The sequence below is a fragment of the Pleurodeles waltl genome, chromosome 3_1 (assembly GCF_031143425.1).
Source record: "Pleurodeles waltl isolate 20211129_DDA chromosome 3_1, aPleWal1.hap1.20221129, whole genome shotgun sequence".
Classification (NCBI taxonomy): domain Eukaryota; kingdom Metazoa; phylum Chordata; class Amphibia; order Caudata; family Salamandridae; genus Pleurodeles; species Pleurodeles waltl.
In genome coordinates, this window is record NC_090440.1 from 420,560,477 (window position 1) to 420,577,843 (window position 17,367).

The 17,367-nt window shown below is 42.9% G+C and overlaps 1 protein-coding gene across 1 annotated transcript in view; it reads left to right on the forward strand.

Moving 5' to 3' along the window:
- The window catches only part of LOC138284184 (aminopeptidase Ey-like), a 663,484-nt gene that overhangs the window by 222,428 nt on the left and 423,689 nt on the right, over positions 1-17,367 (forward strand). The window contains exon 7 of the mRNA XM_069222683.1: positions 749-862. Within this exon, the coding sequence (XP_069078784.1) occupies positions 749-862 (114 nt within the window). The remainder of the gene's footprint in view (positions 1-748; positions 863-17,367) is intronic.

The following is a 17,367-nucleotide window of genomic DNA, read 5'->3' on the forward strand; positions in this document are numbered from 1 at the left end:
GTAGGTAAGGTATGGGCCTTCAACCTGCCATGCAGGGACCAAAAAAATGTTGGTCATTTGCACAGGGCTGGGCGCAGGGCATGTTGCCAACCCCACCCTGTGCATGGCTGGGGAGGTGTGCCACCCACAGGGGTATTGGGCATAGGTTTGGCCTTTCGCTGTGCACGGTGCAGGGTTAGCCTAGTTAGATATGGTAAAAAAATATTGCTTCATTTAAAAAAAAACTTGAAATTCACTGAAAAACCCCAAGGGTCAAAGTGGCAAAATAGTTTGGTGAAAACAACAGTTAAAATGTAACATACTAAACTCAAAAAGCCACTGAAATTCTCCAATTAATAGTTACCTGAAGAAACTATAACTCACACCCTCACATGTACTGCTATGACCTCACATTATATCATTCATGACATATTCTATGACATCATCGATAACAACAATATGGCATCTGAACTGATAGCAGTGTGTACGGCATTCTGAGTATGTAAGGCAAGTACAACTCAATTTATATTAAGCCCAAAACCCATACATGGATCACATTGCAAATTGCATTCTCATTCCCAGACCAGCCAGTTTTCAAATTGCACACCCCTCGTTTGCGAATTTGCATAACACACCTGGCTTTATAAGTCAGTGCACTCGTTTCCTAGAACAAAGTAAGTGCTAAATGTTACCACTTACAATAATCCATAGTATTTCACTACAGTGTCCTGTCATGATAATACTAATTTGGTTTGCTTGTCTTCTTTAGTGGTTTGGCAATCTTGTGACAATGAGGTGGTGGAATGACATCTGGCTTAATGAAGGCTTTGCCACATATATGGAATACCAGGGTGCTGATCATGTTGAGCCAACATGGAACATAGTAAGTATCCAAAATATGTTAAGTACTTACTTCACAACTGCGTACCGAACATCCATCATAACTATAAAAATGCTGATACTTAGACAGAAAGGGAGGACATCGTTGTGCACATCAAGAATTAGATGGCTACATATCAAATAGATTAAATGAAAGATTTGAGAGATTGCACCAGAAAAACATATTTGTTGTGTCAGCGATATATTTAAAGTTGGCAGAAACAATGCATCATGCCTTACTATCCTTGTAGCCAATGTCTGTGTTGAGTCTGTTCAAGATCCTGGAAATTACCCCCAATGATATTCTTGCTAGGGAGACAGCCACTCACTTAACATGATATCCCTGTCCTACCCCACTCTTATCTAAAATAAGCAAATCAATGTATCACCTGGGTTCTTGAATTTGAAACTGTAATGCTTGCTGTGCAACTGAGGAGACAGACTGCTCTTTTGAAAAAAAAGGCATTGGGCTGCAGGGATGGTGGAATGTTTTATTTTCAATTGTACAACTTATCAAGCTGACTACAAGCATCTACAAAAATCTGCAAATGCACTAATTGACGCAGAATACAGGATTAGGTGAGGGATAGTCTTTGGATTGTGAAGCAAAATTGTATTGGCTTTTTTTTCAAGAACTAAGCCCTTTTTGCAATGAATTTACCTATAAATTGATTTGTTGTTCCAATGAATATATTTGATTTGTTGCAGTGCATTTCCAAATGATTTGACCCTTATTGTTAGATTAATCTGGTTTATTGAATCATTGTGGGTGTAAAAGAAAATGAGGCACAAATATTCACCTTTATCTTATAGGTGAGAAATACTCCCCTTCACAGTGAAGAAGGAGTGCATGCAACTTGTCCTCCTTTGCAAAGTTAAGGCATGTCTTTGACTGTCATCAGCCTTATAAGTGACAAGATATTGTATAGTTTGCTACCTGCCATATTTCTCTAGAAATCATGTCCTGTGAGGAAATCTGAGTACTAGCAGAGCCATAATATCTCTGGTTCATCTTTGCTTAAGGCAGTGGTCTTCAAACCCTTTAACACCGTGACCCCAAGTGAGAAAACAAAATCACCGGGGGCCCCCTCTGCATCTTAAACAATTCTGTTAAATTGGCAATTTTTAAATATGTCTAGACTTATTTAAACACTACAGTTACGTTCTGTTACAGTTTTAAAAATGCAATACATGATGCCAAACATACTATTCTAGTTCAGCAGGCCTTCCTAACGTGTACAAGTATCCACAGTGTGATTATTAGGGTGGTGGTGTGGGTTTTGTAGGGTATCTGTTGGATCCCGTTCCCTTTTGACACACAGCTTGGATATAATGACAAAACATGTTAGTGACGGCCCATTGAAGAGTGGTTTACTGCTGCTTATTTTATTCTGCTTAAAACAAAGCCCAAATAATGCTTTTGGCCAGAGCATGGCACTCCTCGCCCCCAGGATCATTTGAGGCCCCTCAGTTTGAATATCCCTGCCTTAAAGCAATGTCCCAGTAGAGAAAGGCTTCTAGGTCAGATTCACAAAAATGTTACATAAGCCTGTTAAGGGTTTGCTGAAAAACATTCCCTATTTATCCATGCTCTTAATTTCTCTATGAAATTAACAAAATGTGAACACAGAAAGGCTCAAGGATTCTGGCTCTTGAAGGACTTTGAAAGAAGTAAGCATTGGTCATGAAGATGAATGGAGGAGAGCTTCAGGAGATCTGGGCCCAGGTTCACTAGGATTTGGTACAACATACTTCAGCAAGACAACTTGTTGTGATGTGTCAAATGGAGAGAGCAGATGTGAGCCATATTTGCTAAGGTATGGTGCAGTCCTGCTTTCTTTCCGCACTGGTGCACTGTGTGCTGCCTAGTGTCAACTCTGACACCCTTGTGCCATAAGGAAAGGGTGCCTATGTTCCAGACAGGATTGTTTTTGCGCAGGAAGGAACATCTTCCTGTACAAAAACAATACTTAGAGGTATTTTTTTTCTTTTTACGTGTATTGCAGAATGTACTCATGTTAGATGCACTGTGAGCAGAGCGGTATGTTGTGAGAGTGACATACTTTTTTGGCCCAGATTGGGATACTTTTTTGTTTTAATGAACAAACTCCCAAAAATGTAGTTTGTTTCACAACATTTTCTTTTTCTTTTTAGCTATAATTAAAATGAATAGAAGTGAAATACGTTACATTTGCATGTGTAAAGAGTGCATGAAACAGATTGTACACTGAAAGAAACTGGGTTATTTCTTGCAAAGGATGTGCATAATTTTATGTAATAAGTCTGGAATTGTCTTTATATTGGGACCCAAGTACCCCACTGCAGCACTTGACCCTTTCAACTTAGCAAAGCAGAGCTGTCCCAGACCCTCTCAAGGGAAGTGGTGTGGGCTAATAACCACAATTCACTAAATGCAACAACAATGCTCAATAAATTATTATCCAGTTAGTACTTTTTTTTAAAAAAAGCAAAAATGTGTCAAAGCACATCAGCGCCTGTGCTGTCTCCATTTTAGATTGCACATTTTAGCTTGACATCTTTTTCTAATGGTGACTCTTTACATGTGTCACACTTCTGAGATAATGTGCTGAGAAGACACTGTGCATGCAGCTCATTCCTCAGAAACATTGCTGCCATGCAGTCATGTTCAGGGTTGCCAATGCCATCTAGTACCATGTTAAGATTAGGGGTTCAGATGGGGCACTGTGAGCTCGTTATGAATTGTGTCAACATTTCCTGATGGTATAGTCAGACCAAGTCCCTAATCCTGAGGTTTATGTTGACCTGATACACAGTACTATTTAATTCATAGGAAGTGCATAACAAAAGTACTTCTATTAGAAACACTACTAAGTACAATCTATTAAATTATACATATGTACAATCAAGTAGATAGAAATACCTTTGACACCCTCATCACATTACACACTAGTAGGTCTTGGACCCTATAACCACACTACCCCCACCTATATTAGATATGGTATCACAATGTAATTAGTGGTCACCAAAAAGGCAGACCCACTGGATTTGTCAGGGTGTCACCACATCAGTAAAATTTGCCACATGTTGTGATTTACCAGCGTAACTCAATTGAAACCAATGAGAACAGTACCCATATGCAGTACATGTTATGACCCACCATTGCAGTCAGTGAGAGTAGTAGCAACAATCTATAGCTTTCATTATACTGTTAAACCTTGCGTTATCAACATTGTGAATAAAGCATTGCATCCAATGCATGCATCGCAGAGCCTGTCTTTTACCTGTATTGGCCCAAAAGCGCAGCCTGAAGACCAACCACTAATGGTCCCTACCCACATAAGCCCTTATGCATGTAGATGCTTAAGGAGAGCATGAAAATGGAGAAACTGTCTCCCCAGGTCATATATCCTATGAACTGGGAGACATTGAGTGACTTCTTTATACAGTATTTCTGGGGGCTGCCACACTCCCTGAAGCCATCCGATATCTACTGAAATGTGGTGTTCCTGTTCCTCCTTGTGGCACCACAACCGAAGTATATGTTCAATTTAGCCATGTATTAAGGGATTATGGGACAATCCTGTCACTGGACTGGTGAATATGTAATGGACAGAAAAAGTTCCTCTAATTTTTCCAGGGGCCTCACACCACGTAACCTTTATAGTTTTTCTTTTGATCCCGGGTGTTCATGCCCAATTGGCCACTGGATGGCAGGGTTAGCTGGGGAATGTGGGGGAAGCCTAAGGCCCTGCTGGTTTCCTATTTGTAGGACCCTTCCTTTCTGTGCTGCATGGGAGCCAGCACACTGTCATGTGCTCTCTGTGCTGTGGGAGCCACAAACCTTACTTGGCCTTCACCTGCAGGCAGGAACAGTGCACCCTCCCCTGCCTACTATCTGATCCCTTCCTATTAAAAGCTCAAAGGTGAGCCCCTCCTCTGTTGGCCCCAGATGTCTGCTCTTTCTCCTTTGTTTCTGTGGGCCTGGGCTGTCCCAGCCCACTGCAGTATAATAAGCTAATTAACAGATTTCCACCAAACCCTTCCTTTTCCAGTAGCTAGGTTAACCACTGTTATGCAAATCCTCGGATTCATTTTATATGGAATGCATGTATAATTGTTGTATACAGTTTATCTAACTAGATCACAAAATTATAAAATTCATAAATTATTGAGCCAGAAACCTGCATTTAACAAATTTGATGATCATTTTTAGATTTCTTGATATCTTTCTAGTGCCAGAATGCTTCTGTACCTTTCAAATCCCATACCTTCTTCCAGAATACACTCACAGCCTTTTTAACAGGTGGGCTTTAATGAGACAACCACCACATATATTTGGCATTCCTACCCACTTCGTCTTCACATCCCCTGTCTCATTTCTCAACCATCTCTCTGATATTATATTTGCTTTCATCTTGGCTATCAGAAAAACAACAGTGGTGTTCTGAACACTAGTGGAAATGGTTTTGAAAGGTTGTCATTCCACAGAAATGGCCACTGACATTTTTGTTGTCTAACATTGTGGTGGTGTCAAACTATAAAAAAACATGCGTGGCACTTAATGAAAAGTTCCATTTTCTGAGGACAGACTCAGTCGTTCTTCAGAAAATGAGAAAAACAATCTTTGACCAAGCAGTGTAGCACTTATCTGTGACAGGACTGTTTGATCAGCAGAAGTGCTGGGCACGCTAAATTAACTCTCTTAGTTTTCCTTTGGAAACCACCTTAAATACCACCTAGTGGCTGTTTTGGAAAAGTTTCGAAGCCATTCTGAAATGAGATGACAGTCCCACGGAACTCATCAGGGGGAGTTAAAAGGCAGGGCATTAGAGGACGTAGCAACTATTGTGCATAGTTGAATTAAATGTTGAGCAAGACTGTTTCATAGAGCACTGGCATCTTAAATGCCCCAGCTGCAGCCCAGTGAGGTAAGATCAAAACATGTATGCTATAGAGTATGCCAGTGCCTGAAAATAATATGTCCTAGAGGTCTAAAATATCAAAACACATCCTTCAATTTAGCCAGTTGTGGGAAACATATGAGCAAAGATAATCAGTTAAATCACTAAATGCAGTTCTTTGGGGTATGCTTGCCGTCATGTTAGTTAATATGGTGAGCAGGTTCTTCTACAAATCATTTTGCAGACCCCTGATTGAGTCCTCCTCCTCTATGCAACCACACTCTTAGATATCCCTTATAAAACAGATAAAACCTGAACACTCTTGCCATGAAATAATTCTAAATTGTGATGCATATGCCAACATTGTGAAAATGTTGAGAGGCAGCTATTGCATAAAATCTCTCAGGTATATGAAGAGAAATGTGAAAGTGCAAACACTTACAACTATCTGCCTTCAATGTCATCAACAATGTAGAGAAAACACTATTTTCACAATTTCACATACTGGTACATTAAAAGATTTTGTAAAATCTACAATATTCCTTAGGTGCAAGGAGGCGCATAATTGAATATTGGTATTTGAATCCAATTGTGACACTTAGACCCATCACATCAGGTTTCCCCCTTGACCTCAGTTGGACCTAGAACTGACCAAACAGTGGTTCAAGAACTGACACATCTCTATAGCAGCAGTATGACTGACATAACACAGAAGGCTGCTTCATTACATCTAAAAGGGCAAAAGATAAAACCTTCAATGCTGTGGTTCAACCAAAACATAAATAATCAACAAAGACAATTAAGATATCTGGAACGACTTTGAATGAAGCGCTTAAACATCACCCATCTTGAATAGCTGAGAATACACAGATTATCATTCAAAAAGGCTATAGTGAATGGCAAAACAACAGCAATCAGATCTCAATTAGACAGAGCGAAGAACAAGCCCAAAAAACTCTTTGATATAATAAAAGAACAATCATGAAAACTTGCAGAACCAACTGTTGCAAAAAACTTGACAGACATCTTCAATGCCTTCTCTACTTTTTTAAAGAAAAAATCTGAACCATAAGCAACTCTATTCCCTACCAAGCTAGAATCCAACCTACTGAACGCACAAATCCCACGCTCACAGCACACACTAAGAATACTGACCAACACTCCCCAAATGTCCCAAGAAAAAACTGAGCCTTCTGGAACAGTTTTAGAGCTGTGACTGAGAGGGGAATCCAGAAAACCTTCCAGTCAATGAAACACACATTTCGACAATTCCATTTTCTCACACCTACTGAAAGAGATCCACCAATCTATCACTCCCTTATGGACAAAAATCGTGAATGCATCTCTCCAAGAAGGATCACTCCCAGATTGCCTGAAGATGGGCCAAGTACTTCCCCTACTGAAAAAAGTGGCCATTGACCAAAATGACTTTAAGAACTTCCATCCAGTATCCAGTCGACCTTTCCTGGCAAAATTAGTAGAAAAATGCATCCATCATAAGCTATGCAAACACATCAAGAACTTTGACCTATTAGGCAAACACTAATCAGGATGCCATTATAAACATCGTAGATGATACTCAAGCATGACTAGACCAAAATGAATCCCTGTCTCCTAATACTTCTTGATCTATCAGTGGCGTTCGATCCAATCAGCCACAAACACATCAGAGAAACTGTTGAATTCAGAATGAGCTTATCAGGAGCCATCCTTAACTGGTTCACCTCCCTCTTGCAGAATAGACAACAAAGATTCAAAATCAGCACCTCCTATTGGTTGTGACAGTTATTGACAGGGGCATTCCTCAAAGATCTACAATTTCACCAATGCCCTTCAATCTATACATGGAGCCACTCACTGAAATTCTTAAACAAAACTCTCATGCCACATGTATGTTATTGATACCCAGCTTTACATCAAACTCTCATATCAAGAAGATAGCCTGAGACTGGATGACACTCGAGGAAAACACAGAACTGACTGGTACACAACCATCTAAAACTGAATCAGTTGAAAATTAAATTCATTCTTTTCTCCCCACCCCTTAGATCCCTACAATCACAACCATGGTCTCTTAACCTCAATTCACAAAACTGCACCCCAACCATCTGCGACTCCCTAAAATAACCAGATATCACTCTAGACTCAAAGCTATACATGTCAGCTCACATACAAGTTGAAACCAGACATGCTAAACTACATCTGCACCTGCTAAGAAAACTAAAACCCTTCTTTTCACAAGATGACCTCAAAACAGCAGTCCAATCTCTAGTGCTCTGAAGACTGGATTATGGGAAAGCAACTCTCATTGGTCTACCTAAAGCCAGCCTAGCCCTAATGAAAGTAACAATAAATGCAACAGCAACACCTTTAACATGTACACGCCTCTATGATCGCATTCCCCATCACTCAGAACCCTCAACCGGCTCCCAGTTGAAGCTAGGATCCAATTGAAGTTTGCCTCCATTACAAACAAAGCTCAACACAATGCTGGTCCTAATAGAGGCCGAAGAGATTCTAGAAGTGCTAGATTTCTCATGCTAGAACTAGTCAGATTCAAAAAAAGAAAATTCACAGCTTCACCTTCACTGGATCTGCACCAAAAAATTGAAACTCCCTGCCACCCTCAATGAGAGCAATTACTTCACTCATGCTTTTCAAGCCGGCAGTTAAAGCCATGCTACTAGAAAAACTTGCATCAAAAGTGAACTATTTTGAAACTGCCTTTCACCCTACATTATAATGTATCCTATTGTGTTATAACTTGTGCTTTAAATTATAGGTACAGCATATCTCTGTTAATAGCTGTTCTTACTGCACTGCAACGTGGCAGTGGGAGTGCTGCCGCATAGGCGGTAACTTGACGCAGGAGTTTGGCGGGTGGGATTTTCTGCCCGCCAAACTTATAATCAGGACCTGAATGATGCTTGTGCCAAAAGTAGCCACATTCTTTAAACAGCCGGGCAAAGCTGCAGTAATAGGATCCAATGTAGGAGAAATATATGCTACAGGATGATTTAAGCCACCATGTACATGTATCAGGACAGAAAGTGCACAAAAATCACGTTCATGACAAAACAATACAAATGGCTTTGTGTGGTCAGGCATTCCCAGAGCTGGTGCTCTGCTGACTCTCTCTCAACTCAATAAAAGCTTTCATACAAACTTCATCAAAGGGCACTGGATCAGTTATGTCTTTGCGGCCAAACTGTGTAATGGCTTGGAAAGAACAGAAAAATTGGGACTCCATTTGCAAAAAAGCTGTAACCCTTTCTCTAGAGACCTTTCGTGCTCCTTTTTCTATTTCATGTCCCAAGTATTTCACTTCTTTCTGACAGTACTTTAATTTTGCTGGAGACACTTTGGACCTCATTACGAGTTTGGCGGTCCCAGATCCGCTGAGTTGGAGGTTGCGGTCGCAGCACCAACAGGTTGTCGGAGAAGACCACCATATTATGATCATGGTGGTTTTCCCAACAGAACACAGCCAAAGCACTGCTGGCACCACTAGTGTAGACTAGCCACCACGGATGATGGTAGACAGCTGCAGGCTGGCAGGGACCATGTTTTACCGAATAGATTACGAGGTTGCACACTGCTAGGTTCCCGCCGTGGTCGCAACACCAAGGAAACCCATGTGGAAACCAACAGTATAAAAGGAGACACTCACAGCTAGGAAGCCAGACTCATCAAGAGCTGACATGGACCCAGAACTACACTTCTTCTTGCCTCTTCTGCTCACCCAGAGATACCAGAATCAATGCTGAAGATGGCGAAAGCAACCGTGAGTACACACACTTGCCTGTCACTTACCTGTCACTGTTGGAAATTGTCAAAGTATGTTCGCACAGACAACATACCAATCGGAAACAGGTGGTGAGGGCAACACACATGCATAACCTGACACTGACACTCACACTCACACTCACAGACAGCAACATACACACCGGCACATACACAATATGCACACTACGGCCATCACACACATACTTATCAAAAACACACACCTACTTCCAAAGACACAGCACTGGCACAGTCACACACAACAACACACAACACCCCAAGCAACACTACAACACCACAACTGCAAAACCATGAAAGCATTTGCAAGCTCCCATAATACACACTACCCATTGACAAATCACACATACACAACAATGTACCACCACCAAGGAATGTACACACACTATCACAGAACCATACAATGCAGCATTTGACATACCCAGCAAACATACTTCACAACTTATCTGACATACCACCACACACTCACAAGCACACAGTCAAACCACACAAAGGCACACAACACTGCAACAAATACATGTCAATACAAACACCACTCAATGACATGTCCCCAACATACACATGGCCATCAGACAACACACACCCATCACTGAGGAACAAATGCACTGCACACAACCTCACATGCTGCCCGGCAAAACAGGAAGCACGAGCACCCTTACACACAAACAATGTCACCCTTACACACAAATAATGTCAGCCATTTTCTAAAATGCCCCAAGAAAAGAAATCCAGGACAAATATGTAACGTTGAACCCAACAAGTGGTTGGTCGAAATATGTAATATAAATTAGAATAAATAATAAAAAAGTTCGAGGCCATAGGACAGTCCAAATATAAATTGTGCAACATGCACTATACGCACATCTTGGTGCCCTGAACTTGACTCCTGACTGCCATGTAAGCTCCACAGGCAGGAACATCAAGGGGGCAGACAGGCACCTCAGGGATTAGGGGATGGGGCATGAGAGGGCTTAGGCTTAGGCTTGGGATGGGGTTCTTTAGGATTGGGCTTGGAAGGGGGGGCTTAGGTCTAGGCTTAGTGGAGGGTTGGGTTCTCTTGGGGGGTAGAGTTCTTGGCAGGGGCATGGGTACTTGCAAGGGGTATGGGAGGGCTTGGAGGTAGAAGTGACAGGCCTGGGGAGGGAAACAGAGACCTTCAGGGGTCTCATAGGGGAAGAGGAGTAGGGAAAAGGCCAAAACATGAAAGGAACACTTTCTTACATACACAGGGCGGTCATCAGAAGGGGTTTTTGGAGTGGAGGGTGAAGAAGTGGTTGTCTGATGTGTTGGTGTACTTGTCGTGGGGGCATGTGTGTGGGAGGTATGCTTGTGGGTGGTGGCTGTCTGTTGGGTGGGTGAGTGAGTGCGATTATGTGTACACGACTGAGGGGGATGGAGGTGCGGGGGATGTCATGGTGCGTGGGTGGTAACTGTAGGTGTGGTGGATGTGCTGCAAGTAGGAGTGTCAGTGGTTGTGATGTCTGTAGGTCTGGTGATTGGGGTGCATGTCTGCGGTTCAGCTGTGGTGCTGTCTGTGGGTAAGTAGGTGTAGTGGCTAGATTTGTGAATGTTGGTGTGGTGTTTGCAGGTGTGTCAGGTGTTGTGCATGTGATGCTGCCGGTGGTTGGGGTGTCAAGGCAGGTAGTGACTATTGATGTGTGTACAGGTGTATGTTGCTTGTGTGCATGCCAGTGGTGTATCTTGTGGTGCTTGTGTTTGACTGAGCTACCCATGGATGTTGATGTGGATGCATGCTTGTCTGTCTGTGTGCTTCGGCTGGGTCAGGGAAGAGGGGTTTGGGATTGGGAAGAGGAAGGTGGAGGGGGGACGGAAGACAAAGGGTGACTGGCTGCCGTCAGTGTGGAGGCCAGAGCCTGAAATGATCTCTGAAGGCCAGCCAGTGTACTGTGAATGCCCTCCAGGAATCCATTACACTGTTGGACTTGAGTTGCCAGTCCCTGGATGGCATTCATGATGGTCAACTGACCCACAGGGATGGACCTCAGGAGAGCAATAGCCTTCTCATTGAGGGCAGCAGGGCTGACAGGGGCAGGGGCAGAGGTTCCTACGGCAAAGGAGATGCCCATCTTCTTGGGTGAGCTGGCACAGCCAACTGAATAGGGAGCTACAGGGAGGGCGGTGGTAGTAAGGGGGTGGACGAAATGGTGCTGGGGTTGTCCTAGATGGGTCTGTCATCATCAGGGAGTGTTCACTGGAGGAGGATTCAGATGAAGAAAACGTGGATCCTGTCTCATCCAAGGCACTCCCCTCGCCCTCCGGGCCAGTGGGTCCCTTGGTGTCAGTGGTCTCAGCACTCTGGGTCTCGTGGCCGGCAGCTTCCCCACTCGGCTGTGCCCCATCTCCTTTGCTTGCTGATGCTGCTGCACAGAACGAGAGAGAGAAAGAGAGTGTCATCGCATTCATGTACAATTGTTACAAAACCTCTCTTGCCAATAAAGCCCTAGTCAGAAACCATTCAGAGTCTACATCATGTCACAGGAAGATACTTCCAACTTTTGCATATGACAACAGTCTCAACGCCAACATAAGCCAACCATCTGACCACTACTTAACTATCCCATCAAATCAGCTGTAACTCAAAAACATCATGCAGAAGGTGGATTGGTTACATCAAAATTCTATACCCATCCAGATAATCACTTTCCATCATCAAATCAGTCTAAGGAAATGCAGTTGACTATCACCTCAATATCATGCCTACTCCTACTCAACGCCTGCTCAGTCCATCACCAAAACCCATGTTTCTTGAAAGTGAACTCATCTCACTTCATATACGACACAGCATGTTGCTTTCCAATCACATGCCTATCTGATCATTCTGTACACAACTTAGACAATGGCAAGAACCTCAGATGAATACACTACATGTGGCATTCCCATACAGTGTGCATCACAAAATGACATAGCATGCCATTGAAACATCAACCTAAATACTAGGAAAAGATTCATTAGGAGTTTCTGCATTCACTAATCTGATACATTGTCACATAGACAACAGCCCCATGTACTTCAATAAGGGCCTACCTAGCACACAGAATAAATCCACAGACAACCACAGGGAGCATAGTTACACCAACAAAACAATGGACACCAACAATGTCCATGACAGGCTTGTACCATTCCACCATACATACTGAATAGAAACCTATATATGACAACATGTGAACACCTACATCACTAACAACTGTCCAGGCATGTGATTCCCACTACCTAATTCCACAACAAACACATACACAACTGATCACTAATGTACCCATTAATTACACATACACCTAGAGTCAGCCTAATTATATGACAGCATATCCCACAACACTACCAGGTGTATGTGAAATAGAACACCTGCTACACCATTAAGTCAGACGGAAATAAGCTGAGCCATAACCAAAACTGTCCAAACAGCCTCAGTTTGCAAAGGTATGTCTGGGAAAACAGAGGCTAGAATATCTAATCAGGCATGAAGTATCAATCGAGACATGATGTAGAAAGCAAATAGCATATGTTGCACTCATAAATGTATGGTAATGGCCCATGTAGCATGGACAATACACATGGGCTAAGGGTTCAGCAGCCTAGCCACTTACCTTCTCTACACCAATTAAATTAGGATAAAAGGTATTTGTATTCATGTCAATGTAATACCATGCATGAAATGTCAATGTCTTATTGTCACCCATAGTTCCCAAACTTCACATTCCCAGTGTATGAATCTGGGGACAAAGGGGATGCCTCCTCAGACCTCATGGGGAGTGTAGCAAGTTGGCCATACCAAAAGCCTGATTTAGATGAAAGCCTCACATGAAGTGTCCAACTATTTCAGGACACAGAATTACTTGGCCCTAGTACTCATCTGTCAGACCCAATGTTGCACATAGAGCGGATCCAGTGGAATAGGAGTGGTCAGAGACCAAAGAGCTATACAACTCACCATTTGGGTAAATGGACTTGGGAACACTAGGTAGGAAGGATGACAGAGCAGGTTACAAATATATATGGCTGAGTAGAGTCACACGTATGACTCAGTCACATGTGCATTCCCACATGCAGTCATACTATTTGGTATAGAAAGCTGATTAACATGTTCCCTTGCACAATACAATGGCCACATCTGTGTTTGTATGTTGGCAACTGTAGTACCAAGTCTACCTAGTAGTCACCATACCTGTAGCACGTACCACATTGTCACAGATGCAATACTCAGACGTCAGACACTAAACTATCAGAGGCAAGTACATGGGTTCCGTCAGTACTTACCCCCTTGTGGATGCTGTACTACCCTCAAATGCCCATTTACCTCAGGGTAGGCCACTGCCAAAATGTGGGCCATTTGGGGGGGGGGGGTCAAGGTCCAACAGGCACCCCTCCCTCTTTGGGAGGACATCCCCAGTTGGGCCTCTGTGGTCTTCTGGGCCCAGCGTCTCAGATCCTCCCATCGCTTCCTACAGTGGGTACTCTGCCGGCTATGGACCCCCAGGGTCCGCACTTGCTTGGCAATGGTGCACCAAATTCCCTTTTTCTGATGGGATTGACCTGCATGGATGGCACACACATAAGGAAAAAGTCATGTCCACATGCACCATGACAATAGTAGTGGACAGTACACCTCAGTGACAGCAAGTAGGCAAACATACCCATCCTCTCAACTCACACGCATTTACAGATTATCACCTGCATGTAGCAACACCTTCACTACATTAAAATTCAGTTACACCATCATTCACCACACCTAACACACACTGATATTGAATTGGACTCATCTGCTCCGCTGGTGCATTGTATAACTGTCCATGTGGGGATAGTATCTCCTCCTCTAGCTTCTCCAGCTCCTCAGGGCTGAAGGCTTGTCCCCTGTCACCTGAAGGACATGGCATGATAGCTCCCAAAGGTAGTACACAGCAGCTCAGGTAGTGGAGATCTTGCTGGCAGCAGTGTCAGGGTCAAGTGAGCAGGACTTCAGAAGATGGTGGCCACGTCCGTCACGTACAGGACAGTCACTGCCGGCGTACATTGCCATTGGCCCAAGTCCGCCAAAGGCAACAATGTCTTCCAATGGCAACTTCCACTACGGTTGTGACCGCTTATTACCATGACGACATCTGCCAGGGGTGACAGTAGGTCAGGCGACTGCCATTTTAAGCATGTTACATGTATGGAAGAGTTTTATGAACTGCGTCATTCACTATACCCCATATTGTGCAGTACAAGTGTAAGTACTGCCTTTATGGTTAGCTGTCAGTAGGTGCATCTCTGCAGTAAATGCTGTGTTACAGGGGGAAATGTTGTGTTAGCAATAAACACCCACTTGAATGTTCACATGGTTTCTAGAAAACGTAGATGGTGCGCAACAATATGTATAAGACATGTCATTTTGGTTGGAGTGACAACCATGTACAGTAACTGATTAATCTGTAGGTGTAGTTCAATAGTTAAGTGTTGTATGTGCCCCAATGAGGGTGTCATCGGGATAATACCTATATGCTGTAATGTAGATATCTGAGTTTATATACGACCTTAACAGCAGATATGTGTTAGTTGTGTTACTGACTTTACAAGATGTTCTATGTCACATACCACCTTTACATTTCTTCACATCATTTTCCTGCCATGAGGAGAGGACGAAAACCACCAGTGCACCGTCTACTAGTAGACCTGCACACAATGGAGGAGAGACATTGTATCCAGAATTATAGGCTGAATTGTCATCCAATCATGGATCTTTGTGATCAATTGAAGCCAGATCTGATATCTGCCATTCGCAATCCCTAAAGCATACCTCCCATCATTCAAGTCTTGTCAGTGCTACACTTCTTAGCCACTGGGTCCTTTCAAAATACAGTGGCCCTTACTGCAGGAATGCCTCAGTCCATGTTCAGTCTGGTTTTGAGGGATGTACTTTGTGTACCTGGACAGCTATATCAGGTTTCCCCAACATGCGGATTTGGCCTATGTGAAGGCAGAGTTTTATGCTATGGGACACATTCCACATGTGGTTGGAGCCATAGATGGCACCCATGTAGCCTTGGTTCCCCCCAGTGCCAATGATCAGGTGTGCAGGAACAGGAAAATCTACCACTCAATCAACGTTCAGGTGGTATGTCAGGCAGACCGGTACATTTCACAAGTCAGTGCCTAGTATCCTGGATCAGTCCATGATTCCTTCATCATGTGGAACAGCAATGTCCCACTGCTGATGACGTGACTCCACACAGGGAGGCCCTGGCTGGTTGGCACATAAAAACTGAAATGTGTGTTTGCAATGTACGTCTCGTGACATCACAATGTAGTATGTCCCACATATATGTGTGTGTTGTTCCACCAATTTGTTAACAGGTGTCTCTGGACATCCAAACCACCCTTGGTTGTTGACACCAGTGAGGTACCTAACCGTGCCAGGGGAAGTTCACCACAATGAGGCCAACAAGAGGATAAGGTGTGTCATTGAGTGGACTTTTGGGCTCCTTAAGGCAGGATTTAGGTGCTTGGACAGATCAGGAGGAACCCTCCTCTACTCAGCCAACAAGGTATGTCAAATTATAGTTGCCTTCTCTATGCTCCAGAATTTTGCCCTGAGATGACAGATAGCATTTATATCAGATGAGGGGGAGCCAGCAGTACCTGTGGGTAGTAATGCAGAATTGCCAAGTGATGAAGATGAAGCAGGAGACTCTAGGGCAGATCTCATCAATCAGTACTTCAACTGACTAAAAGGTATGTGAAGTAGACGTAATGTTGTGGGTAAAATTTGCAACCTGAAGTAGATAGGCAGCATGTCACCTCCTTCATTGCATCATCTGTGGGGTTGTAGATAGCTCTAATGCCTATGGGTGAGTTGTGCTTGCAAACTGTAAATTGTATTGTGTACAGATCAGAGGGGTCTTCATTATCTTGTATTGTTATAGCAGATGGTAAATCACACTTCTGGACTTGACTTTCCTGAAGTGAGGAGTGTATACTGCTATGTTCCATCCCTCTTCTCTTCCAAATGCAGATTTCCCTAGATCCTGTTTGGCTGATAAACCGTGACAAATGACAGACAGTGTCAGATGCAGATGGGAATACACATGATTGCAGAATTTAAAACAAAAGAGAAAGTGGCTATCCCCATGTAGAGGCACTGAGAAAAATGCTTGTGACAAGTCCATTACTGTGAACCATCCTGCGTCACACGGAATTTGGAACAGAATCACTGCTGGATCGGGTACCAGTGGACAACATTTTACCACAATTTCATTAACTTGTCTCAAATTCTGAACATTTTGAAATTTCTTACTTGGTTTTCGCAAACCCATAATAGGTGAATTACATGGGCTGCTCAGCAGTTCTTTCAAGGCTCCTTGCTTAACAAAATCTGTAATTACAGGAGTAATTCCTTCAATTACATCTGATGCCATGTGATATTGAAGAGTCTTCGGGAAAATTTTACTAGGTTTTATTGTGACTTTAATTGGCAGCTCCAATACTGTAAATGAAGGAATAAGAGTAATCAATGGAAACTCTTCATTAATCAAATTGCAATTTCCAATTGGTAAACATGATTCTTCATCCTCACTATTTGTTTCAATGGCAATTCCAGCATTTGTGCAAGTAATTGAACATCTTGTTTGTACAACAAATCTCTTCCCAAAAGGCTTATTGGACTTGAGTCCCAGACTATGAATCTCTGCATGGCTTCGAAATTACCAATTTTAACAGGATTCGGTTCAGTAATCAGATTTTTTAGGAACTGATTTGCTACTCCTACAACCTATATTGTTTTCCCAGAAAGTGGCACATAAGGGACTTATGCAGTTCTGACAGTAGAGCGTGT